General features: G+C 40.1%; 3 protein-coding genes across 4 annotated transcripts in view; 1 reads left to right on the plus strand and 2 right to left on the minus strand.

The window, feature by feature from the left end:
• The window catches only part of LOC134675841 (thyroid receptor-interacting protein 11), a 113,217-nt gene extending 100,555 nt beyond the window's left edge, over positions 1–12,662 (minus strand). The window contains exon 1 of the mRNA XM_063534141.1: positions 12,344–12,662. Coding sequence (XP_063390211.1) covers positions 12,344–12,514 — 171 coding nt within the window. The 5' untranslated portion in view covers positions 12,515–12,662. The remainder of the gene's footprint in view (positions 1–12,343) is intronic.
• Positions 3,554–5,361, minus strand: LOC134675885 (uncharacterized). The gene is made up of 2 exons (XM_063534215.1): positions 4,177–5,361; positions 3,554–3,656 (listed from the first exon to the last, which is right to left on the minus strand). The coding sequence occupies exons 1-2, from the start codon at positions 5,359–5,361 to the stop codon at positions 3,576–3,578; spliced, it is 1,266 nt and encodes a 421-aa protein (XP_063390285.1). The 3' UTR covers positions 3,554–3,575.
• A 405-nt stretch (positions 12,663–13,067) lies between the features above and the next one.
• On the plus strand, positions 13,068–23,705 carry LOC134675861 (zinc finger protein 791-like). Of its 2 annotated transcripts, none has more exons than XM_063534175.1 (3): positions 13,068–13,610; positions 13,896–14,645; positions 18,945–20,501. In XM_063534175.1, the coding sequence occupies exons 1-3, from the start codon at positions 13,296–13,298 to the stop codon at positions 20,349–20,351; spliced, it is 2,472 nt and encodes an 823-aa protein (XP_063390245.1). In that variant the 5' UTR covers positions 13,068–13,295; the 3' UTR covers positions 20,352–20,501. The 2 variants fall into 2 exon arrangements, with proteins under 2 accessions (XP_063390245.1, XP_063390247.1); XM_063534177.1 differs by lacking the exon at positions 18,945–20,501 and adding an exon at positions 21,323–23,705 and having other exon boundaries at positions 13,083–13,610.
• The last annotated feature ends 2,186 nt before the right edge of the window (positions 23,706–25,891 follow it).

The raw sequence follows: 25,891 nt of genomic DNA on the forward strand, positions 1-25,891 counted from the left end.
TAACAAAACGCGTCTGTCACGATCAGCACAGATATGGCCGCTAGGTGGCGACAGCGCCACGCGCGGCTTATGGCGAACCCCAAAATTGGGGTCGAACGGGTGTATTTTTAGCTACCTGTAGCAAAGCGACGAAATCGCGGAGTGAGCCACGCCTGCAGTTACTGTTAAATTCATTTGAAGATGATAGAGGAGCTTCGTCAAACAAACGTAGTCACCATTTCCCTCTATGGATATTGTAATTTTTGTAAATATTGATATGTAGTTATATCATCTGACTAAGTTTCAATAGGCACGCAAAGGTATTTGGGCGGCAGCTGACGTCCACGAGGGTTCATTACACATCGCCTTAAACCACTTTACGAGGTACTTATTTAAAATTTGCACATGGTTCGCGGCCTATTAATGCGTAATCGTCTATGTAGTTGCTCTATGCTCTAAGGTCTACACATTGAATCACTATACCTATGCATAATATTGTCTCGCTCGCACACCGGAGTGGCGTGCGGACCTGCATCAGTGCGATAAACGCGTAATAATCAGGTCAATGACCTAATAAGTTAATATACACGTGCCAGGGCGGACATGAGCTTTATTATAGGCAAAGAGCTAGCCACGGTGTCTACGTCACAAGGCGGTTAGCCCGGACTCCCGTGGTCGCGTTCCGATACTTCTCTTTCCTTTGGTGCTCGTTGCTGGTGAGGAGCGCCTCCACCGCTCCGGTGTGACGCCTCGCGTGGTCCGGTAGGAGCTAGGCCTTCCAAAGCCTGCTGTGATGCCGCTGAGGACCCTGGCCGCTCCGGCCTGGGTGGTTCGGGTAGGTGTGGCGATGAAAAGAAACTCAATGTTTCACATGCACGTATATTTTACGTTAATCTACACTTATTCGTTCGTACACTGACGCCTGATGCGTGACAATCGTGACACGACAACTACTATTCTTAGAAAATAACTATACTGAAAACACACGCGGCGTGGTCAATGGCTGCGGCCAAGTCTAGCTTCAAACCCGGCAGGAATGCAACCTACGTGCGTTCGCTACAACGCTCCGAATCGTCCTGGTCCGGAAATAGAATCCATCGATATGAAGTTTTACCATAATGAATGTAGTGACATACCATTTAAGTTACGCTTGAGCCTCTAGGAAATTGGCCTACGATTATTGCACACGGCACATGTGAAAGGTGCTTGCACTTGGCGTAAACATTCCTGCGGGGGGGAGGCCAGAGTTGAGCTGATACCTTGAAGCACAATGGATTAGCTAGTCTAACTTACAGCACTATCAAACATTGACCACAGCAAAGTGGTGACATGAAAGAACAAGTAACCAACTAAATACTTATAAAGAAACAGTACCTAGTACAGTTGCAATTAGAAATCAGTGAGTCATCTTGATATAAATAAATTCAATTTAAACAGTAGGTACCATAAGTTGTTAACATGTGACAATACCAAAACATAACTTATAAATTAATACAGTTAAGTACACTCTACTGGTAATTTACACAATTTGACAACGGGCCGGATTAAGTCGCCGCCCTGAGTTTTTAATTTAACTGATCGTACAATATCATCTGCACCTTTAAATAATTGAATCACTCTACCTCTACGCCAGTGGAGAGGGGGTGCAGTTTCATCCTTGATTAATACTAAATCATTTAAAGCCATGTTAGGAACATGATTGTACCATTTGAGTCTGGTTTGCAAATTATTAAGGTAAGTAATATGCCATTTAGCCCAAAAGTTTTGTGAAATCTTTTGTAAAGACTGGAAATGTGATAAACATGCTACATTAGTGTCTTTCCACGGGTACTCAGGTACCGATAGCAATGGTTGCCCTATAAGAAAGTGGCCCGGAGTGAGTACTTCCAAGTCACATGGGTCCTCGGATAAAGGAACCAGAGGCCGTGAGTTAAGCACCGATTCTACTTTGGTAAATACGGTTGAAAGACCCTCGAAGGTCAGTATGCGGTCCCCTAACTCACGCTTGAGTAGGTTCTTACTACTCTTGACTGCGGCTTCTACCAAGCCTGACATGTGAGGGGCACCAGGAGGATTGAACTCCCAGCGGACACCTTGGCGACGAAATTCCTCCTGGAGGACAATTTCGTTGTCAAGTAAGAACTGACTAACCTCCTTGAGGTATGAGCTAGCACCTTTGAAATTTGTACCTTGATCGCTCCTGACTAAGGCGGGCAGCCCTCGTCGACTGACAAACCGTGTGAACGCCGCAATGAAGGCCTCGGTGCTCAGCGACGAGACGAGTTCAAGATGTACGGCTTTCGTTCCTAAACATACGAAAACACACAGATAAGCTTTGAGTGATTTAGCATTTCTGAGGTGACTACTTTTGACCCAGTAGGGACCGGCAAAATCGGTTGCTACTCCTGAAAAGGCACGAGCCGCCGTGACTCGGTCCGCTGGCAAATCTGCCATAAACGGGGCCTGCGTTGAAGCGTTGAATCTGAAACACGACATACAGCTATTGATTACGCGGGATACCACACGTCGCGCCGACGGGATCCAGTAACGTTGCCGGAGTATATTGATGAGTGCGCTCGTTGAAGCGTGACAATAGGTACGGTGATAATGCTGCATCAACATTTGAGTCCATTTATGGTCTTTAGGTAGAAGGTATGGGTGCTTAGCATCGTAACGTAAGCATGAATGCCGCAGTCGCCCTCCGACGCGAATGAAGTGATTCTCATCTACGAAAACGCTGAGTTTTTGAAGTGACTTGCAAACAATCTTGCCTCCTTTCAATAACACGATTTCATCTCTGTAAGCATCCAGTTGAACGTACTTAATCCAGTGGTTCATTGCCTCACGATTTTCGTCGATCGTTAGCGTAGGGCGAACGTTCCGTTGCGCTTTCGGCAAACGAACGTTCTTACAAAATCGCAATACGTATGACGTCACATTGATAAGCTTGTTGAACGAACTGACTCGTGATAACAGAAACTCCTCCCATGACTTCTCGGCCGGCGTAATGTGATGTAACTGTTTGAATCCGGGTAAATCTGGTGACATGGTGACCGGCATCGTCGGCCACTGTGACTCATTCGTCATTAACCATTCTGGGTTCCACCAAAGATGAAACCCGATGAGGTCCTTCGCCGTAGCCCCCCGCGATGCGACATCGGCAGGGTTCGACTCCGATCTGACATACCTCCATGTCATAGGTCGGGTTGACTGTTGAATATCTTGAACACGGTTACCTTCAAAAGTCTGTAGCACATGAGGCTTTGTGTTCAACCAACATAGCACAATTCTGGAATCTGACCAAGCATTTATGCTGTCAATCTGAACTGATTCCTCGTATGCCGCTGCGACGTGGTTTAATAACTTATAAACCAGGTGAGCTGCATTTAACTCGCTCTTCGGAATGGTTTGTTTGACTCTCCTTGACGCTACGCGAGTCTTAGCTATCACTAACCGTACTAGTACATTCCCTGACGCGTCCTCAGTCCGGAGGTACACGCAGGCTCCGTAGCCGAGCTCCGACGCATCTCCAAAGCCGTGGAGGGAGTGTGACACCGCACCGGGCAGAGTGACGCACCGCGGAATCTGTAGCTGACTCAAGTGATGTAGATCTTGAATGAGTTCATTCCATTGAAGGTCTTGAGTATGGGACAGTGGCTCATCCCACTGTAATCCATCTGTGAACAGTGATTGTAAAAACAGTTTGAATCTAAATATGATTGGTGCGCAATAGCCACACGGGTCATACAGTCTAGCTATGGTACTCAATATGCTACGTTTCGTCGTTGGTTGGCCCAACGGTATGTTGAGTTGATACGACATGGAATCTGACATGGGGTTCCACTGTATCCCTAATACCTTTATGAAACTCTTGTCGTCAGTGTCAAACTGACGAGGCATCTCACAATGCTCCTGCGGAAGATCCTGTAATAATTCTCTGCGGTTAGACGACCATTTGCGTAACTCATATCCAGCGCTCCGCATGAGTTCTATGAGTTCTGATTTGAGTTCTTGGGCCTCGGTGAGTGAATCAGCCCCAGTGAGGATGTCGTCAACATATACATCTCTGCGCATGATATGAGCAGCCGGTGAGTCTGGATGCTGGGCTTCCCAGTCATCAGCTAATCGAAGTAAGGTCCTTATCGCGATGAAAGGACTGGAGCGTAGTCCGTATGTATTGGTATTTAACTCATATACCTGTACATCCTGCGACGGATCCTCGCGCCACAGAATCAGCTGATAGCGCCTATCGCTGGGGTGTATCCACGTTTGCCGGAACATCATTCTGATGTCGGTCGTGAAGACAACTTGATGACGTCTGAAATTTAACAATATTTGAGTGATATCATTTTGAAGCGGTTTGCCTGAGTGAAGGCATTGATTGAGCGATACTCCGGTGCTTGAGTTAGCTGCAGCGTTATATACGACGCGGATCTTTTCGGATCCCTTTTTGAAAATTCCGTGGTGGGGTATTACATAGTGTTCGCTCTCGAAATTAAAGTCTGATTTGGACATATGACCAAGTGCCTCATAGTCCCTCATGAATTCCTTATATTTTTCAGCAAATACTGGATTTTTGGCCAGCCTGGCCTCCAACGAAATCAGTCTACGCATGGCTAGAGCCCTAGACTCGCCCAGCTTGGGTCGGTCTGCCCGCAGCGGCAACCGCACCATGAATTGGCCATTATCTAAACGTTGAGTAGTGGAGGTATACAACCTTTCACATTCGAGGTGTTCTGGGTGTTGCGGCCGCTCCTCGGGGGGCTGCTCCACTCTCCAAAACCTTTCTAGGACGTCCTCGAGCCGAGTAGCATGGATGCCGTAGTCCTCTACTGATGTCCCGGCGGTCGGTGTTGTTAATGATGATGGGTAATTCCAAGTTGCCCCCATCAGCACGTGACCGAAGCAGGTGCCGTACGCCTCAACACCTGGAATGTTAGTGAGTATCTTTGAACCAGTGTATATATAATTGAGCACATCCGTTCCTAGAATGATGTCCACATCCTGCGATTTATCCAAGGCAGGGTCAGCTAATTCAAGTTTTGATGAATCCAAATGAGTCCTGATCTCAGTATCATAATAAGGTATGTTTCCCGTAACCCTGTACATGACTGTAGCTACTACACTGATGATAGGCACTGTTTTCCCGCGTGGTTTGAATACAAGCTTAGCAATCGTGCCTGGCACATTTACCTTTATGTCACCTACTCCAAAAATATTATTCCCAGTAAACTGTTGGTGTACTTTGAATCTTTCTACAAATGATTTCTTCACTACGGAGCACCCCGCTCCCGAGTCAAGCAAAGCCCTAGCTTTAACATAAGACCCATTGCCTGATCTGACCATGATCACAGCTGTAGGAGAGACACGAATTGGCGCCATTCGTAGTCTTTCCTCCGGTGCACCAACAGTGGCCTGATCTCATTGTTCAGGCTCAGGACTGCTCCGAGTCCCGAAGCGCAATGAGTGGAATGACTGCTGCGCCGCTTGAACACGCGCGCCTACCTTAGCCCTCGGTATATGACCGGTGGGAATCAGCTGAGCCGGCTGAAGCGCACTATGAGGTGACCCTGTCTCCCTCCTTTGGGGTTGGTCTGGTACTGACGGCTTGGGAGACTGCGGCTTCGCAGCCCTCGGCGGAGATGTAGTCCGTCGCTGGGGAGACGGCCACCGCTCCGGCAGCGTGACTGCTCTCGACGTGCTTGGCGTGGCAAGCGGCATGACCCTTACCCGATGGACAGCTGCTTCAACTGCCATGGGTGGGGCTCTCCCCGCTGCACCACCATCGCACAGCAGTGAGTTGTGTGCGGACGACTCACACTGTGCGCACCAGTTGCGCTGCATGCACTCGCGTGCATAGTGACTGCGCAGGCATCTGAAGCATGCGCCTGACTTCCTAGCCCAGGTCTTCCGCTCCGAAATCGCCAGGTTAAGGAACTTCGGGCATTTGTACAAGCTGTGCTGGTCACTCGAGCAGTATGAGCAAAGAACAGGGGGTGAATTCACCTGATTGGTCTCTTGTTCGATGGCGAAGACCCTCGCTGGCGGTCCCGGTTTCCTGGTAGCTTGACCCGACGGCCCCGCTCTTCCTCGTGCAGGTGCGGAACCACGCTGCGCAGTTGGTTGCTCCACCGCTGCTGGCGAGACCGCTTGCTGAACCCGGCACTGCTCCTCCAACAGCGCCAGTAGCTGCGTGAGAGTGGGCAACACCTCCGGATTGCCACCGTACCTCTCCTCGTATAAGGTCTTGATTCTGTTCGGTAGTTTCTGCAAAATTATAAAAACCAATAAGTATGACCACTCCGTGATTGGCTGCTTGAGCTTCTCAAGCGCCTGGACTGACTCCCGGAGCGGGTCATAGAAAGCTGAGCGTGACCCTGCACTCCAGTGCGCCACTGAAGGCAGGTTCATGATTCGGCTAATGAATGTATCCAACAGCAGCCTGTTATTCTGATACCGAGCCCGCAATAACTGTAAAGCTACCGCGTAGTTGGGTCCGTCCATCGGAAGGTGCTGTATAATGGACAGCGCCTCCCCTTGCAACGACGACCGAAGATAGTAATGTTTCTCCGCGTCGGAGATGTCCCTACTATTGACTAACGACATAAAGAGATCATAGAAGGAGAGCCACTCTGGCAGGTTGCCACTGAAGGTGGGCAGCTGCACAGAGGGCAATTTGACTTTACCTGCCTGTCCACGGGGTGTGTGTGACTGGCCAGCCTCTCCAGCCGACGCCTCGTCTAGCTGGATCAGCAGCCGGTTAACCTCGCTGAAGCACTCCTGGTATTGAAGTCGTTCCTCCTCCTCGAGCTCACCTTCGTAGGCCAGCAGTGACTCGTGGGCCTTGACGTACTCAGTATAAATAAGATCAAAGTGCCGCTTCGCCACCGACGCGGCCATGCTGTCAGGTCGTGATGTGACCGTGCCAGCATAGTCGGTCAACATTTGGTACTTGGTGCGCAGCTGCACCTTGATTGACTTTAACGACATGACGTGAATTTACTTTACGATTAATGAAAGACACTAATTTGTGACACTATTCGACTAACAGTTTACAAGTTAGGTGGCTTTGGCTTTACCTTAAAGTTGGATTTTATATTGACGATAACCTAATTAATCTATTGGCGACACTTGACGTTGACAGATAATTCTAACCTAAATGTCCCAAACTGACGTTTGCCGCGAACCGGAAATGTCCTTATGCTAAAGATGGCCGCACTCCGCACTGTACGGTCCCCGTCCGTTGCCTACGCAAGAAAATGGCGGCCGACGCCTTCCCTTTTATTACGATTTGATTTGATTTTTTCGCACTATGCCCAACCGCACCGGGCTCCGTTTCCACTGAATTTAACGGCAAAAATGAATAATGCTGACACGATGAGTACTTGAAGCGATGATTACGCTACCAATGCGATGTACCGCTGCGGTGCTCGCGTTGATGACGATGGCTTTCAATAATATCGTGCTGCAATTCCTCCCCTCTCATGGGCCACCAAAAATGTCTACGTCACAAGGCGGTTAGCCCGGACTCCCGTGGTCGCGTTCCGATACTTCTCTTTCCTTTGGTGCTCGTTGCTGGTGAGGAGCGCCTCCACCGCTCCGGTGTGACGCCTCGCGTGGTCCGGTAGGAGCTAGGCCTTCCAAAGCCTGCTGTGATGCCGCTGAGGACCCTGGCCGCTCCGGCCTGGGTGGTTCGGGTAGGTGTGGCGATGAAAAGAAACTCAATGTTTCACATGCACGTATATTTTACGTTAATCTACACTTATTCGTTCGTACACTGACGCCTGATGCGTGACAATCGTGACACGACAACTACTATTCTTAGAAAATAACTATACTGAAAACACACGCGGCGTGGTCAATGGCTGCGGCCAAGTCTAGCTTCAAACCCGGCAGGAATGCAACCTACGTGCGTTCGCTACAACGCTCCGAATCGTCCTGGTCCGGAAATAGAATCCATCGATATGAAGTTTTACCATAATGAATGTAGTGACATACCATTTAAGTTACGCTTGAGCCTCTAGGAAATTGGCCTACGATTATTGCACACGGCACATGTGAAAGGTGCTTGCACTTGGCGTAAACACACGGAAAGAGGCATACAATTGTAAGTATCTAGAGTTGGTTAAAGACTGTGAGTTTTAAGACTACTCAGAATTAAGACTATTATAATTGATTAAGTCGCTCTATGTGCATAAATGAGGAAATCCGTAAACGAACTAAAGTCACCGACATAGCCCACCGGATTAGCAAGCTGAAGTGGCAATGGGCAGGCCACATTGCACGCAGAGAAGATGGCCGATGGGGTCGAAAAGTGCTCGAGTGGAGACCACGGACTAGCAAGCGCAGCGTAGGACGTCCACCCACAAGATGGACAGACGACCTTGTTAAGCTCGCCGGAAGACGCTGGATGCGGGTCGCTTCCAACCGGCACGTATGGAGGTCCAAGGGGGAGGCCTATCTTCAGCAGTGGACGTCTTATGGCTGAGATGATGATGTGCATAAGGACTTCTCTGATGGAAAGCTACATTTGTTTCCTGATGGTATTATTGATACAGATGTATGAACAGAACTAATTATATTAATATCATATCCTAAGCATCAGAATTCATTACCAAATATTTATCTAACGCATATGCACAGATCTTGTTTCAATTAAATGATCTTCTTTAATTAAATGGGCTTGTAATGTTCTTGATACAGCCAAATTTAATCATTTTATTGGATTATAAACGGTATAATCGTCACATTTTCCTTGTTTTTGAAAACACCGGGATCCCGGTATTGCATTAAAAAATACCGGTATTGAAAAATGCGTTTAAACAAACGGGATCTCGGGATCCCGGTATTGGAAGCCCTAATGTATGCATAAATATTTTCCATCGTATTTTCACGGAAATCTTGAGCGTTACGAGGGTTAAACAAAATTTGCCCCAGAGTGAAACATAAAATTTTTCACCACATCAATCCGAAGCAAATATTAAATGTAAAATATCAAACAAAATCAAACCAAATCAAATTCAAATGAATGTTATTAAATATTTATCATCCAAAATAATCATTTAAAAGTCAATTCTACCAGCAAACATAAGAAAACCACTCAAAAGTTGCAATGTAATCAACTTTGCCTCACAAGTGAATTACTGATAGCAAGGTGCAACTTTGCTATCCGTTTTTGAAGTGCAACATAAGCCTTTCCGAGCTGGTGTGGTGAAAAGTAAATAATGGGTTTGTTGTTCTCAAAACTGTAGGTATTTTTCTATGGCTAGCTCTTAGTTTATAATGGGGTGAGGTTGATTGTGAATTATTGGATTTTTTTATACATACAGATAAGGTTACCATGGCTAGAGAGAATTGGCATGTATTGTTTAATTTGACGACCGGTCTGGCCTAGTGGGTAGTGACCCTGCCTATGAAGCCGATGGTCCCGGGTTCGAATCCTGGTAAGGGCATTTATTTGTGTGATGAACACAGATATTTGTTCCTGAGTCATGGCTGTTTTCTATGTATACTCGTATAAGTACGTATTTATCCGTATATTTATTAAAATTTGTATATCATCGCCTAGTACCCATAGTACAAGCTTTGCTTAGTTTGGAGCTAGGTTGATCGTGTAAGATTGTCCCCAAATATTTATTTATTTATTTTTATTAAATTGACTTGATATCCAGCAAGCCTTCGATAAAGTATGGCATGAAGGACTGTTATACAAGTTAAAAACAAGGCTGCCCAACTCATACTACATGGTCCTTAAGTCATACCTACTAGAAAGAAAATTCCAAGTCAAATTTGGCGAAGAGACATCAAACCTGTATGACATTAAAGCATCAGTCCCACAAGGATCTGTCCTCGGCCCAGTATTATATTCAATCCACACTGCTGACCTGCCGGTCTCCGATGAAGTGATCACAGCAACATATGCGGATGACACAGCTTGTCTTGCAAGTGACAAAAAACCTGAAATCGCATCACAAAAACTACAAACACATTTGAAAGATATTGAACACTGGCTCGAGATCTGGAGGCTCAAACCCAGTGTAACAAAATCTGTCCAAATAACCTTCACACTACGCAAGGGAGACTGCCCACCAGTGACTATGCGAGGCGAACCCCTTCCTAGCCAAAGCTGCGTCAAATATCTAGGACTCCACCTCGACAGAAGACTTACCTGGGCCAACCACATCAAAATGAAAAGAAAAGAAGCAGATATCAAATGCAGGAACTTATACTGGCTAATTGGAAGACAATCAACTCTAACACTTAACAACAAACTACTCATATACAAATGTATAATAAAACCGATATGGACTTATGGAATACAGCTATGGGGATCAGCCAGCAACTCAAACTTAGAAATACTTCAAAGATTCCAGAACAAAACCCTAAGAAGGATCACGTGTGCACCATTACTGGTCAGAAATAGTGAAATACATGAATACACAGAAATACCAACAATAAAACAAGAGGTAAACGAATACTGCAAAAAGTACAAGGAAAGACTTCAAAACCACTGCAACGAATTAGCCAGAAACCTGTTAAACGAACAAGACTACACACCGAGGCTAAAAAGATGGCACATCCTAGGGCTAGACCAGAGACAATAAGCCCCCACGTAAACTGGTGATGGTGCTCAGTGGAACACCACCCTAAATAACAACCTAAAAAAAAATAAGAAACAAACCATCTGATTATGGCTAGAACAGCCGATTGCAGATTTAAGTAGAGGAAAAAAAAAAGAAAAAATTATTAAATTTTATTCATTATACTATACGTTATGCACTGCTTTTCAGAAATTAAATTATGTTGATAACTGGTTTATGATATCTATATATTTAAAACCGGCCAGGTGCGTGTCGGACTCGCACACGAAGGGTTCCGTACCATTACGCAAAAAACGGCAAAAAAAATCACGTTTGTTGTATGGGAGCCCCGCTTATTTATTTTATTTTTAGTATTTTTTAACTCACATTTATAGACGGGTCTAACGCGAATTTTATTCAATTACCTTGATTTACCGATGTTTCGACACAGGTTTCACTGGTCGTGGTGTGAGTTAATATGTGTTCAAAACAAATATTTTAGTATTTTTTGTTAAAGCGGCAACAGAAATACATCATCTGGGGAAATTTTAACTGTCTAGCTATCAGGGTTTATAAGTTACAGCCTGGTTTAAAAAATCAGTAACAATTACTTATGAAAGCAAAAGAATGTAAATAATCGCATATGATTCATAATTGTTACATATTGGCGTAACTTATATTAAAAATTATTTTTCAATAAAAAGACATCAAGATTGTTTACCTTTTTTCTAATGCTAAAAACCGGGCAAGTGCGAGTCGGACTCGCGCACGAAGGGTTCCGTACCATAATGCAAAAAAAAAAAAGAAAAAAAAAGCAAAAAAAAACGGTCACCCATCCAAGTACTGACCACTCCCGACGTTGCTTAACTTTGGTCAAAAATAACGTTTGTTGTATGGGAGCCCCATTTAAATGTTTATTTTTTCTGTTTTTAGTATTTGTTGTTATAGCGGCAACAGAAATACATCATCTGTGAAAATTTCTACTGTCTAACTATCACGGTTCATGAGATACAGCCTGGTGACAGACGGACGGACGGACAGCAAAGTCTTAGTAATAGGGTCCCGTTTTACCCTTTGGGTACGGAACCCTAATAAAAACGAACTATAGCCTGGGTCCTATTTCTTAGTAAGCCACCAATGGGGAAGTTAGGTTAGTAGTTCCTATGGTAGATACTTTTGCTAACCCTGATTTTTAAATCATATGTGTCGCTTAGCTTCAAACTCAGGTAAATCCAGTCGAACCTCTCAGCAAATATCTACCCTGTTGCTGTTTCTTAATACTGAAATTGCATAATCTGACAGATTGATTTACCCGAGTTTGAAGTTAAGCGACTCATATTAACTTTGTGTTTTTTATATAAAGCTGCTTAAATACCATGAAGTCTACTTTACTTCTCTTAACTATAAAATTGCTGATAAAAATAGTTTATTCCATTTGAAATGTATGTGATGTTACAGTCCATATCTCCACCATACACAATGAAGCAATTTGAACAACTCACTAAAGGTGTTAATGTAAATAATAAACAATATATTACATCTCTCACAGACCTAAATATGTTCGCACAAACAATCTAATATAACCAATTTAAACCACTAATATACGCATTTTCTATATGCACATGGTTTTTAAAACAGTTATAAGAAGGATAAAAACATAATTATTGCATGACCTTCAATCTAATCAAGAGATATTGCCTGAAATATAACAAAAACTAAACATAACCTAACCACCATCTGTCAAGGACATCTATATTATGTATAGTTATACATTGGAAACTTACCTCGAGCTCCTGGCTGTGGCATTTCTCCTCAAGCTCCTTTACAGAAGTCTCCGTCGCAGCTGCATTATCCTCAGTATCCTGTCCAGGCACTTCAGATAACACCTCGGAAGCAAAGTTCGTAATCTGCCCTTTCAAACTGTTCAAACTCTGGTTTAAATTGAGCCACGACATATTTAGTTTCTGTTACCGACGTCACATATCACTGAGAACGGTTTTAAGTGAAGTTGTAATGATTAAATCTGAGTAAACAGTATGAAAATTGCATTATTTTGCAACTGTGACAGGACTATGTCTAGTTGGCAAAACAAGTCGCGATTTGACGTTTCGTAATGCAATCATTCTTTATGCCGTTTATGCGCATGACATGCGCATGACGTATAGTCTGACAAAAAAGAGTAGAAATTAAAAAGTGGCAATACTGTAGTGTCGTCTCGTTTTCTATATATTGATTTGAAAGGGATGACACTACGGTATTGCCACTTTTTAATTTCTACTCCTTTTTGTTAGACTATAACTGGTGCTGTCATGGTGCATATATCTCAAATATTCCGGCAATGTCAATCAATTTTTTATATAATTTACAAAACAAACAAATATCCGGATAATATCTATTGAGGTGAGGGAAAAACAATACTCATATAATAATTTCGCTATGTCGATTACCAACAGAAAAAGCTAGCGTTTCACCTAATGCCTCAAATAATCTGACACTCGCCAACGCCGCGCCGGCGCAATATCGAGCTGCCGCCATTTTCTCCGCTTGACAGCAAAAAAGTCCAAAAAATTGTGTATTCATTCATTACTTACTTACTTTCATGTTGCAAAATTGAATCAAGCCCATAAAACGTCGTTATAGTTTGCTAGAAATGTTCATAAATATTAACATACATCATTGGATTTTTAAATTCTAGTGAAAAACGTAAATTGATAAGTTAACCTAACCTGCTTCAAAATGGATTTGGACGAGCCAAATAAACTGTTAAATCCTGAGTTATCCAATGTAAATATTCTAAATTATCAGCTAACTGAGCTAACAAAACCTAAAGCTCAGAATGACGGTGTTCTACCAAATTATAGAGTGGAATTGACTACAAAAAAAGCGGTAGAACTTTTGCTCGAAGGAACGCTTAGAAGCAAAGTTTGTCGCTATTGCTTGAGTGTGGCAACTCCTCTTTCGGATTTGGACCAAATAATGCAGATTGCAGGCAGAGGAACGCTCTACAAAGTGACTATACGCGATATGGTTGCTTGTTTTCACCCTTTTAAGGTTAGCTAACTTACATGTTATGTGACCCAGTTTGCTAATGATTACTGTAATGAAGAGGTCATTGTGTGTGCCGTGCATAGTTAATGTACGTTTCCTAATGTGTGCAGAGAATTTACAACATAATACACTGTTAATTGTTAAGTTTAATTTTCATCTTCATTACAGTTGCGTTTTAACTAGAGTGCCAAATAGCAGACTGTATTTTCTTGGCACTAACATCTTAATATTGAAAATTTTACTTTTACTCACACTTATTTAATCTATCTTATGTCTACTTAATTTCAGACAGTGAATGATCCCAACTTCCCGAGAAAAATCTGCAATAAATGCCTAAACCGTTGCATCAGCGCATATCTCTTTACACAACAATGTGAACAGTCCGAGCGAGCTTTACGGAATTGCTTCGAAGACATGTATGCTAAACTAGAAAAACTAGACCCTCTAGATAAAACTAAAAAACGGGGTAGACAGAAGCGAAACCCAAATCATAATGTCATACACACGGATCATGCAAAGGTGATAGATTATGCTGAACCAATCAGAAATATAGTAAACGTAAGATCTGTATCACTCAGTCATGAGCCGTATATGTCTGATTTGGAATGCCCTAAGTGTTGGCAAATATTTACTAAGATAGAAGACTTGATTATTCATGAGAAAAGTCATCCCAATAACATGTGGTTCAACTGCCGGCTGTGTGGGAAGTCATTTGTGAAGCGCTTGCAACTGAAACGACACTTGAAATCACATAGTGGCCCAGAAATAAAGCCTGAAGAAAAACACAATTTCCAATGTGGGACTTGTGGTTTCGGCAGTGAGGACCACAGTGCATATTTACAGCACATTGAGAAGCATAAATTTCAGTCAGTTTTACAGCATTTAGTGGAGAAGAAGATGGATAAACTGTGCACTGTCTGTTTGGATAAGAAGCCAAAGCTCGTGGAATTGGATAAAATGATCCGGCTGCATGGTGGATACCCTGGGGTTACTGGTGACAAGAGCCTTTATAGCATTTTGGGCTCCACCTTGCCTGATGTGAGTATGACTTCTTTATTTTTAGATATTTGTAGATATAGGTGTTTATAAAACACAAAAAAGTGTTTGCAAGAATAACTAATAACTCCAATAAATAATAACTCCTATTGAAACACAATTGGGTAGGTAAAGTTTTTTGAAGATAGGCAAATTATATTTTTTTCCGATAGTATTTATTATAGCGATCACGGAAATGCAGCTCTTTTATTTTTATTTCATTTTATTGATTAAATATAATTTTTTAAATGATCGATATGACGTTTGTGGGATGGAATGGCAGATTCGAGTAATTCCTTTGCACGTACCCTTACCGTTACCCTTTCCAGCTCTTAAGAATTACTTAAAAAAGTCATTGATGTTGAAGGCTTATTACAGAGTCGAGGACTACTTGACAGACAAACATGCATGGTCCAAACCAGAAACTGTAATAACGACAAGTAGCAATTAAAAACATTGTATTATGTGTAGAGTTAAAGGTGACTCAGCTCAGGTAAGAAAGCACATCAAATTGTATGAAAGCATCTCATAACAATCAGTTAGATTCATATAATATGTATTCTCATTTCTTTTATTGATTTTATTTTCTTTTCCTTTTGTAAGATTTGATTTGTTTTCTGAAAGAGCTGCGTATTTGTGATTTCATGTGCATATATGTTTATTTTTTATATCAAATTCTATAAAGTTATGTACTCACTGAGTATAATTGCATGAATTCTATAGTAACTTAAATTGTATTAATTACTCGTAATGCATGTTAATTATAAGATGTAATAATGTTTTGAAAAGATGTGTCCCGCCGAGTTTGTTGCCGGTCCCATATTGGGATACCCTCCTCCAATTGAGGGGGGATTTAAATCTTCTCGGGGCAGAGGTGTACGGTTGGAGCCGGTAAATTTATTTGACGTTCATAAGCGCATTGTAATATGCCTACTTGAATAAACTATTTTTTTATCTTTTATCTTTTTTTTATCGTAGTAAATGGGACGGGATAGAAAAAAACGATGTCAACTGTCAGTGTCACTTAGCTCTCATTCCCGAAAAATAACGGACAAGCCTCATGTTACCTTGCGAATTGCTATTAATGTTATCATTGAGATTTTCGGCGACCTCAGCACGACCCACGGACTTCTGATTCCCCACGACATCTGCGCGTATTTGGACAAAGATTGAATTTACTTTCGATAACTTGGCACTGCATAAATTAGCAGCAGGGAACCAAGGGAAAGTTCAGATATTTAATTAAAATACATAAACACCTACTAAGATATGTGTTCCGCAATAATTGAAATATTTTATTATATTCTAATATATTTATTATTCATTAGCATTTCAATTATGTATATGTTTAACAAAGATATTGAAGCTTCAATTAATTGCTATTTCGTTCCACTGTGTAGCATTTATCGATATATAACATGATTAAAATCGACTTTTCACATCCCTAAAAGAGCACACATACACGTTTTTACGCACACATACACAGCCTGGATGCATCAAAAAAGGCAACACTTGATTTGAAGTTCACCTTGTCAACAGTATGGTTGTCCTTTTTTGACAAATGGCATTTTAAAAGAGCGAGGAGAGAGAAATGATACTAGTTGCTGCGCCGTCAAAGAGAACAGAAAAGGTAGGGGCCTTGCGTGAACTCGATGTTGCTTAAGGCGTATCCAGATTAGTCAATTTTTCGCCAATCTGATTAAATTGCCCGATCGAATCGGGACGTACGGACGCAAACGCCAATTTGGCTCGCCGAATTCAAACGCCGATAATGACCAATAAAATGAGGTGCGGACACAAGAACACCAATTTGTGAGGCTAGTATTTTCGTTATGGGGCATTTTTTTCAATTTAAATGGGTCTAATATCACCATAAATCTAAAATTGGAGATTGACGCCAATTTCATTTCCGTCTGGATACCGCTTTAGCACCGCGAAAGGGCGCTGCGCGGTGCGCGCGGATTGACGCATGCGCGTACCGTATGCTTTGTATCTATGGTAATATAATTTTAAAAAATATGCAAATAAAAGGCGGCAAAGTTTATTCGTTGTGCAATACTCAATAAGTTACCGCTTGTTATTTTAATACTCGTAATAAACAAAATGAGTTCAAGTGACGAAAACGACCTGGAATAGACGGCATGCACCGCCTCATTTGAAAGCAGAAGCAAACTTAATAATGAATAACTAGCTTCCTGCTAAGTCCTGGGACAAATACAACAGGACTTACGACATGCTCATGCTGTGGAAGGACACAAGAAGGACAGCCAAAACGCAAGAAACACTTACTCTGAAAGTGGTTTTTAGCGTATTTCTGTGACCAAGTGAAAACTAAAAAGCCATCTACATTTAATATAAACTAAGAATATGCGTTGTTTTTTTAATTGTATTCGCGTCACTTTACCCCTATTAAATACGCTTTACTAAATTGAATTTGTTTTATTTCCTCACATAATTTGAGAATAGTGCTTACTATGTATACCTCAATGGAAGCAAAAATGTAGTATTTTTGCGAGTTGATACACTTGCTACTTGTGTATAGTGGCAAATGTATTAAACCCGCAATCAACACTAATCAATATGTAAACAGGCCCCAACGTGAAGCACATTTACCCTACAGACATATTTATCCATATTGACCATATTTGAACCTCTCAACTCTCTTCAAGGGCACGCCACACAGCGTGATTCTATATACTGTTGTAATGTTAATGCTTAAGGATAATAATTTGTGGATTTTAAAATAAAACGAAACGAAATTTACTGGATTTATATCATATTATTTTGGATTTATATTATAAGTTTTCTAAAGTACAGTCGCCATCAGATATATTGGTGCAGCTAGGGTGCTCATAAATATCTGAACACGCCTCTATTATCAGGGCGTGCGTGTTCAGATATTGTGAACACCTTGCCGAGCCCATATATAATAGCCAATAACGACCTAGTTATAAGACTATTACAATCTTAATAATTATGTATGTATAATACAACAATCACGTTTATATAGTCCTCACAAACGTATAAGTTACCATTTTGGCCAATATATCTTCAAAGCTTGGCACCGAATCGCTGTTAAAGACTTTGGTGTGCTCAAATACGCTGAATTTGGAAAGTAACGTCTGTACTGTCTTGTAGACGGTACGACGCACTTTGAGTTCATCTCTGTAATATTCTATTTCCATTCGAACGTTTCCGGGATCGTCTCCATCTATTGTGTTGATACTGAGATCCAAAATGACTCGTGTAGCAGTCCAAGAGTCGTGGTGGAGGCGTTAATGAAAATGTTCTCCAAGAAGCAGTGCCAAGTAGTCGAAAGCAATCGTTATCATTATCAAAATATCCGTGTTGATCGTGCTAGGGACGTTAAAAATACTTATTCTAGAAATCACACCGACATCCAATTTCAAGAAAACAAATGTTTCATCCGACCATTATTTTCCAATTATTTGCAAGTTATTTTCCAAGAATGACACTGACAGTTGACATCGATTTTTTTTCTATCTCGTCCCATTTACTACGCGCCAAGGAATTAATTACTCGAATCTGCCATTTCACCTCACAAACGTCATATCGATCATTTAAAAAATTATATTTAATCAATAAAATGATATAAAAATAAAAGAGCTGCATTTCCGTGATCGCTATAATGAATACTATCGGGAAAAAATATAATTTGCCTATCTTCAAAAAACTTTACCTACCCAATTGTATAATTTCAAAAAAATCATAAATAATTAGTATAATTACTAATTTACTACCACAAAGGGATCTATTCCTATCAAGCTTGAAAGAATTTCCAAGAGATGGTTACTTCTAAACTATTGCTCTGATGAAAAAGATAATAAAATTATCAAAATGAGTGGATGTTAAAGATGAAATAATTGACTTAAATAAGAGAGTTGTCATTAATGTTGTGTGTCCTTTAATTTTCAAAGAGACCTTACAATGGTTGGCACATACCTTCATAAAATGCTTCAATACTAGTACCTTTTGCCATAGAACCCTAGAGTACATTTTTGTTTAGTACTGTAGTAATTATACCTAAGACCTTAATTTTAAGGAGCTTAATCTAAGCATGAATTTGCTGAAGTGAATCTCTGATTATTCAATAATTATAATATCTTCCATACTTAGATGTGACATCACATATTTGAGGCATGAGAGCATTTCTTATTTATGATAATACATAACACAATGATCAGTACACATTTTAAATTGATAAATGGTATAAGAATATTTGTTAAGTGCCTCATGCCTCATGAAAATTAAGTGCCAATGTCAATTGTCTTCATTTTCTAGAGAAAATCATACAAATATCAAGAACTCTATGTTCCACATCATGCAAAGATAATGAAATTTGCTAAACTAACCAAAGATGAGTCACATAATGAAACTTTGGCTAACTCTGGACGCAATACTAATCAAATAGTGATTTCAAACCCATTGTTCATTTCTAATAACAAGTTTGACTGTGAAGAAATGTACCTATTCTTCTTTTCGGAACCCAGTTATTACAAAAATGGTGGCAAAGAAATTGCTGTAGATAAAAATAACTTGGGTGAATCTATTGTTGGTTATGATAAGGATGGCGATCTTAATGCCTCTGTGAAAACAAAGGGAGAAACAAATGATGATGTTGAATTATTACCTAAAGAAGTACATGAATACATTGAAATAATAAACACAAACAATAATGCATGGAACAACCTCAATGATGTATTCGAAGGAAATGACCTAAATCAGAGCAGAATCATTGCAATGACATCAGGAAAAGAAACAGCATGCAAGATTTGTTGGATATTTAAAAAACCGACTTGTAAAACTTGTATTGATAAACAGAGCAATATAGAGGGAAAAACTACTGACGAAGAGATGAAGGTAGTGACTGACGACACTAAAAACAAGTGGAAATATTGTTGGATTTTTAAAACATCAGATAAATGTGGTGTTTGCAAAAATCCTACTGATACAAGAAATACCACTAATGTCATCAAGGAAGAAGAAGCAACTAAAAATACTGAAGATACAAATCCTGACTTGCAAAGAAAAAGAAAATTAATGGAAAATGAAACTAAATCTAAAAATAAGAAGTGGAATTGTCAAATATGCCTGACTACTAATGCTAAAGAAAGATTATCATGTGTTTGTTGTGATTCTAACAGAAATAATCAAGATGACATGTTGAAAGTTAATCTTGATGGCCAACAGGCCTTTAAGTTATTCAAATCTGATGATGAGCTAAGGAATCAAAAAGAAATGGATCTACCAATTTTTAAGACCTCTGAAGCAAATGAAAGTGATAGAAAAGTACTTGTGGTACCTTTAAATAATATAATTGATTTTGAAATGACACAGTCAATGAGTGAAGATACATTTAAAACATCTGACTCTGAGAATTTGACAGATAGAAAAAATATTCAAGACCCTGAAGAAATGGACATATCAGAAGATGATCCCCAAATTATAATTCCCAATCCTAATCCATTTCCGTTTAATATCACTCCACATTTCAGTCATATTACTGCCCAGATAAGTAATACAACTCAAGCAAGTAACATTTTTGGTCCGTTGAATAATTTAGAGGAAACTAGCAATATGTTTTCAAATTCTGGATTAAACTTTAATATAGGAACAGGATCTTTGAAAAATACCGGCACTGGGAGAAGACTCATGAGACCAATAAGAAGAATGGCCTATCATAAATAATTGTATGAAGCAAGCTTGTTTATTTTTCAACTTTGCTAGTAAATCTTGTAATGTATAAATGTACGTAGAGGAACCATTGATGTATCTGTCACATTTAGCATTGTTCAATTAGAAATAAAATTATTAACAAAATTTCTCAGTATTTGTATTCATATAATATGTATTCACTTAATAAGCAGATAGAAATGGCAAGGCATCAAATTTGCATGCTTATGCTTACGCCTACTTACTTTTTTCCTCGATAATTATGTTCATTGAAATTTGTTAGTAGATGCTAATTTGTGACGTTCATAAGAAGCGTCCTTATAGATGCCTTGTCATTATTTCTACTATTATACTCAATAAATAAGTAAAACTTATATAAGTATTGCAATATCAACTTTATTGTTAAAGGAATTTAGCTTATTGATGTTGCTATGGCACTAGGTTGATCTGTCTTAAATTGTCCTATAATATTTATTTATTATCCTAATATTCAAATGTTTCGTTTCCACTTTGCATTCAACTACTGGATGACAAAACAGGTAATCATTTTGATTACCTACTAACATTAATATAGTTACAAAAATATGTTCGTGATTTAAAAAATTACTGCATTCCCGTTGCTAGGGAGGTTTTGGGATTATACTGGGCAACTTTTACTATGGGAACAAACCCTGAAATCACGAAAAAAAAGTTTATGCTCCCATAGAAAATAGACCAGCAAAAATGTATGAAACAGCCAAATTTTTTTTCGCGATTTCGGGGTTGGTCCCATAGTAAAAGTTGCTCAGGATAATCCCAAAACCTCCCTGGCAACGGAAATGCAGTTTTTTTGGTTATGGCTAACAAACCCTGTATTTACTAGCTTTACAATTATAATATTTGGCTTCAATTATAACTAGGAACTTAATTGCAGCAGCTTAGCTGTTATGAAGCGTATGATTTTCTACTTACGTTTTACTTTATCTCCTTTCCTTTTTTTGTTACAGATGAATACTCCAACCAACTACACAGGAACAAAAATATGCGAACAGTGCCTTGACAATGCGATCACTTCCTATGTGTTCATAAATCACTCTATCTACACAAGAGAAAGACTTAATACATGCGTCTCTTCCATGCTAGATAGCCTAAACAAAGTAGAGCAACCAGAAGGCAATATGTTCATAGAGATAGCTAAAGAATCTATTCTACCAATAAAAGAGCAAGATTACTTTGATGATAATCTCCTACTTGAAGAAGATGAAGTAGATGAAACTAAATTGAAAGTAGATGTACTTGAAGATGAATTCAGAAAACCTGATACTGACGAGAGTGAATCAGAGCCTGAGATAAAAGACTATATCAATGCTTTCCTCAAAGAAGAGAGTCAAGATATAGATATATTCAAAGAACTTAGCGAAATTAAAGAAGAAAAGAATGTCGAAATAGACAATCCGGCTAAGAGAGTTACAAAGACATACACTAACAGGAAATTAGTAAATGGATATCAAGTCAAATATCCTTCAGATAATGACGAATACACTCTTGATGATGTCAGCGAATTTCTGACGTTCAAAAAGAAAAAGAAACCAAATAAACAATATTATAAATACAAGTTGAAATGCCCAATATGCAGCAAGAGTTTCATAACTGATTACCATCTTCAAAGGCATATTTTGAAGCATGTTAATAAAAAGGTTAAATGTTATATTTGTAGCAGAGAGTTTAAATCAAAATTCTTCTTATATGAGCATATTAGAATGATACACATTCTTGATAAGGCAAAATTCTTTTCGTGTAAAACCTGCGGCAGAACTTTTGAGAATGAAGACAAATTGAAAGTGCATGAAAATTCTCATTTGTCGACACAATGCCAGTTATGTGACAAATTATTCGTCAGTCAAAGACATTTCGACAGTCATATGCAAAGACATGCTGTCAAACTTAATCTGGTGAAAAGTAGTACACAGATTTGTAGTTTCTGCGAGAAAGATTATGCAAATGATAATCAGCTCTCTCTACATGTGAATAAGGTACACTTGCAAATCAAACCCTATGCGTGCGATATGTGCGAGAGGCAATTCTATACAGAGAGCAATTTGAGTAAACATAAGAAGACTCATAATCTGAAATCTAAAGAAAAATGTGAGTTATGTAAAAAGAAATTCAATACAAGGAAAGCGATGGTCATACATCTTAGAAAACATACGGGAGAAACGCCGCACCGATGCCCCCTTTGCGGTAAATCGTTTTATTCTGAATTTAAAGCTAAAAACCATATGAGGAACTACCATGGCGGAACATTATATTGCAAATTGTGTAAAAGTGTGTTCTCAAGCAAATATGACCTTAAATCCCATGTCATTATGGTTCATAATAATGCGTTGTTATAGCATACATTTAGTATAGGTTTATTAGTTTTTAGATAAGTATAAGAGAGGACTATTGGTTATTTTTATTGTGACAGAGGTACTTGTGTATGTAGAATGAATAAAATGAAAAATAGATAAAATGTTGGTGATGATTATACATATACAGATTATAGATCAGAATATATATTTTCTGTGTAACTATTACCATTTCATATACAAAATCTATATGTCAAGAATTTGTAGATTTACCAATCAAATTGAAATTCAGAGGTATTATTTTTTGTTAATGGGTAGATTCACTTTTTTCGTCACAGGCTGTCTCATGGATCACTTAAATCACAGACAAAATATCCTCCATACTGAGCATAGTCGCCCCTCTGCCACACATACATACATAATTTTACTCCATGTTCGAGTCGAAAGTGTCTTTGTGTGACGTCCGTGTCTTTGAACGGACCAATCACGGTACGGGACTACGCTCACCTCGTCCTGCGCACTAGAGATGCACCGGATATCCGGTTACTATCCGGTATCCGGCCATTATTTTACTATCCGGCCGGATACCGGATAGTGACCTGCTATCCGGCCGGATACCGGATAGTAACATTGCTGATTTCGGAGTAAACAAATTGGATTTAAGAAACAGACACCGTCATAATCGTACTTGTTTATTATTTTAAAACAATTTAATCATTCCACTGACTTGCACGCGCACTCATTTTGAACCTAGAAATGAGTCCGCGCGAACGTTTACTAGGAAACAGGTCAAACCTGCAGAATGCGCACCTGAAAAACCGAAATGTAGGTATAGTTCCGCCGGCCGAATATCCGGCGGCCGGATACCGGATATTCGGCCAGTGTCTAGGCCGGATATCCGGTATCCGGCCAAACAACTATCCGTTGCATCTCTACTGCGCACCCCCGCATTTTTGGCATCATCGGTTGCATGAAATAATTGCTCTAAACCGAGGTCTAGAGGATTCCTAGTCTATGACTTAAATGGTTTTAAAGGATTCCAAATTCTAGCTGGGGTTCTAAGGTCCACCACCTTGCATTTTGGAGACAAAGCAAACCGCTTGGAACAGGTGTTCCTGGGGCTGATCTGAGCCGATTAAGCCCGGTTGCCAAGAGGTTCCACCCAGCAGGTGGGCAGGGGAGGGGGGGCAAAAGTGGCTCCGGCGCGCCTCACTCTAAGCTATATATCTGCATACATCTAGCAAGTATATCAAGTTTGGTGTCTTTTTCGTGTAATTCGAGGATGAAGAATTCATTTCTGTGACTAAATTTTCACTCTTCCATACAAAAAAATCGAGAAATTTAAAATTCCAAAAAAATCTTTTCACTTTTTTTTTCGAAAATCCTCTACAAAATTAAAACTATGAGGATTTGCTCTAGAAAAAAAATACCTGTGAATAGCCCAGTTATCCTACTATATAGAATAGTAAACTTGTTAAACATTTTTTTTTCATAACTCTGATAAAAAAAATGTTTTGTGTCGCGCGGCGTACCTGCATTGTAAGAGCGGTATGCAGCGTTTAGGATTTTTAAGTATGTTTCGATGGTTTCTGATAAGTTGTTATTCTTCTGGTTGTAGAAAATTACTTCTGGACGTGATATATATACAAATATAAATTAAACGTATAAATATAGATGTTGGGAAAACTTTCGCCAATAGAGTTATTATAAATGTGATAAAATTAACAAAGCAGATGTTTGATTAAAATGCGGGTTAAAATACGAGTAAGATATATATTGTTCGCAATTGCCGCTACATGCCCATGGGTCCGTGCATTTTAGTTTTTTCTTAACGCAGTTGCACCTCCCTGCGCATTTTGTTTTGCAGCGGCAACGAATAAGCTCTAAACAATCAGCAGCCGCCGCAGGTAGGCTTGTACATATGGGCTCCCAATAACCATTTTGTTTGGACCAGCTCCAGTCAGCAGGACATGGAAGCTGTTGCTGAGGGGCTATAATCTGTCCCCAAACATAGCCTCCTTGGTAAACTGCACGGAGAATATGTTTACATAGGTAGCGCATCTTCCATTGGAGGCAGATTCTCTAACTGAAGATTATTTTTTGTAAAAAGTACTTTTCGGCACTCTTTTACACTTGTACTTGTACCTGATCCGAACACTGTAACACAATGCATAGTATCAAAATAATGTCTAAGGACCAATTCACATCTCGTAATTCAAATCTGTTCAGATTTAATATTGTAAGACTCTTACTTGTCATACAAGACAATAACATTTTTTTCCAAAATTGGCTGCTCAATGTTGTTTTGTTTACCGTATTTAAATCCCTCCGGAACATTACAAGGACCACTAAAACCAGGATTGTCAGATCCCTCATATTTCCCACTTTTCTGTATGCTGTATGTCTCACATGGACACTAAGGGCATCCGAAAAACAGAAAGTGAATGCACTAGAGATGTGGTGCTGGAGACGAATGCTGGGCATATCATGGACTGAGCATCAATTATTGAGGAGCTTGGCATTAAAGAGCGGTTGCTTTCTACGGGCAAAACTCGGTACTCAACTTCTTTCGACACGTGTCTCGTCGAGACGGAACCTCTACAGAACGTCTAGTTGTGCAAGAAAGAGTAGGAGGTGACAGGGCTAGGGGAAGATCTCTAATGAGATGTACTGACCAAACCAAATCAGTGTGTCGGTCACAGTAAGCGAATGCTTACGGAAAGCAGCTCTACGGGAGGAATGGCGACGTGTCGTTAAATGAGTCGCTCAAAAGTTTTCATAATGGCCACGACCACTCTATCAAGAGTGTAACGAAGAAGAAGGCCCTCCGTTACAGCAGGATATGCGCTTTAAGCTTGAAATACGCTTTTTTTCCCTTTCCACACACAAAAGAAACTGTGTTGTAACCTGAAAAGGCGTGGAAGAATGGCAAGACTACTATCCTTTCTGGTCCTGTAAAATAAATCATATATCTATGAGTTACAAATAAAATCATATATTTAAAGAAAGTTTGCAGCACGTGACCATTAGCCCAGTTGACCTGTCTCTTATTGCGGTGACATATTTATTTATTTTATTTACAATTAATGGAAGAACTACAAACGTTAGCTTAAGAAAATGCAATAACATGGCACGAGAGGAACAGGTGATTCTTTCCTGTTCCAATCCTCCATTAATTGTAAATAAAATAAATATGTCACCGCAGTATACGAGACAGCTCACCAGGGC

Source organism: Cydia fagiglandana, chromosome 23 (assembly GCF_963556715.1).
Source record: "Cydia fagiglandana chromosome 23, ilCydFagi1.1, whole genome shotgun sequence".
NCBI classification, from domain to species: Eukaryota; Metazoa; Arthropoda; class Insecta; order Lepidoptera; family Tortricidae; genus Cydia; species Cydia fagiglandana.

Bases quoted from the DNA above. Each gene is read 5' to 3' on its own strand.
- LOC134675885 (XM_063534215.1), bottom strand. From the start codon at position 5,361: ATGGCGCCAATTCGTGTCTCTCCTACAGCTGTGATCATGGTCAGATCA. The intron at 3,657-4,176 runs GTATATGAGTTA...CACTGTTCACAG, and splicing joins ATCCGTCGCAGGATGTACAG to ATGGATTACAGTGGGATGAG.
- LOC134675861 (XM_063534175.1), top strand. From the start codon at position 13,296: ATGGATTTGGACGAGCCAAATAAACTGTTAAATCCTGAGTTATCCAAT. The intron at 13,611-13,895 runs GTTAGCTAACTT...ACTTAATTTCAG, and splicing joins CTTGTTTTCACCCTTTTAAG to ACAGTGAATGATCCCAACTT. The intron at 14,646-18,944 runs GTGAGTATGACT...TTCATTTTCTAG, and splicing joins TGGGCTCCACCTTGCCTGAT to AGAAAATCATACAAATATCA.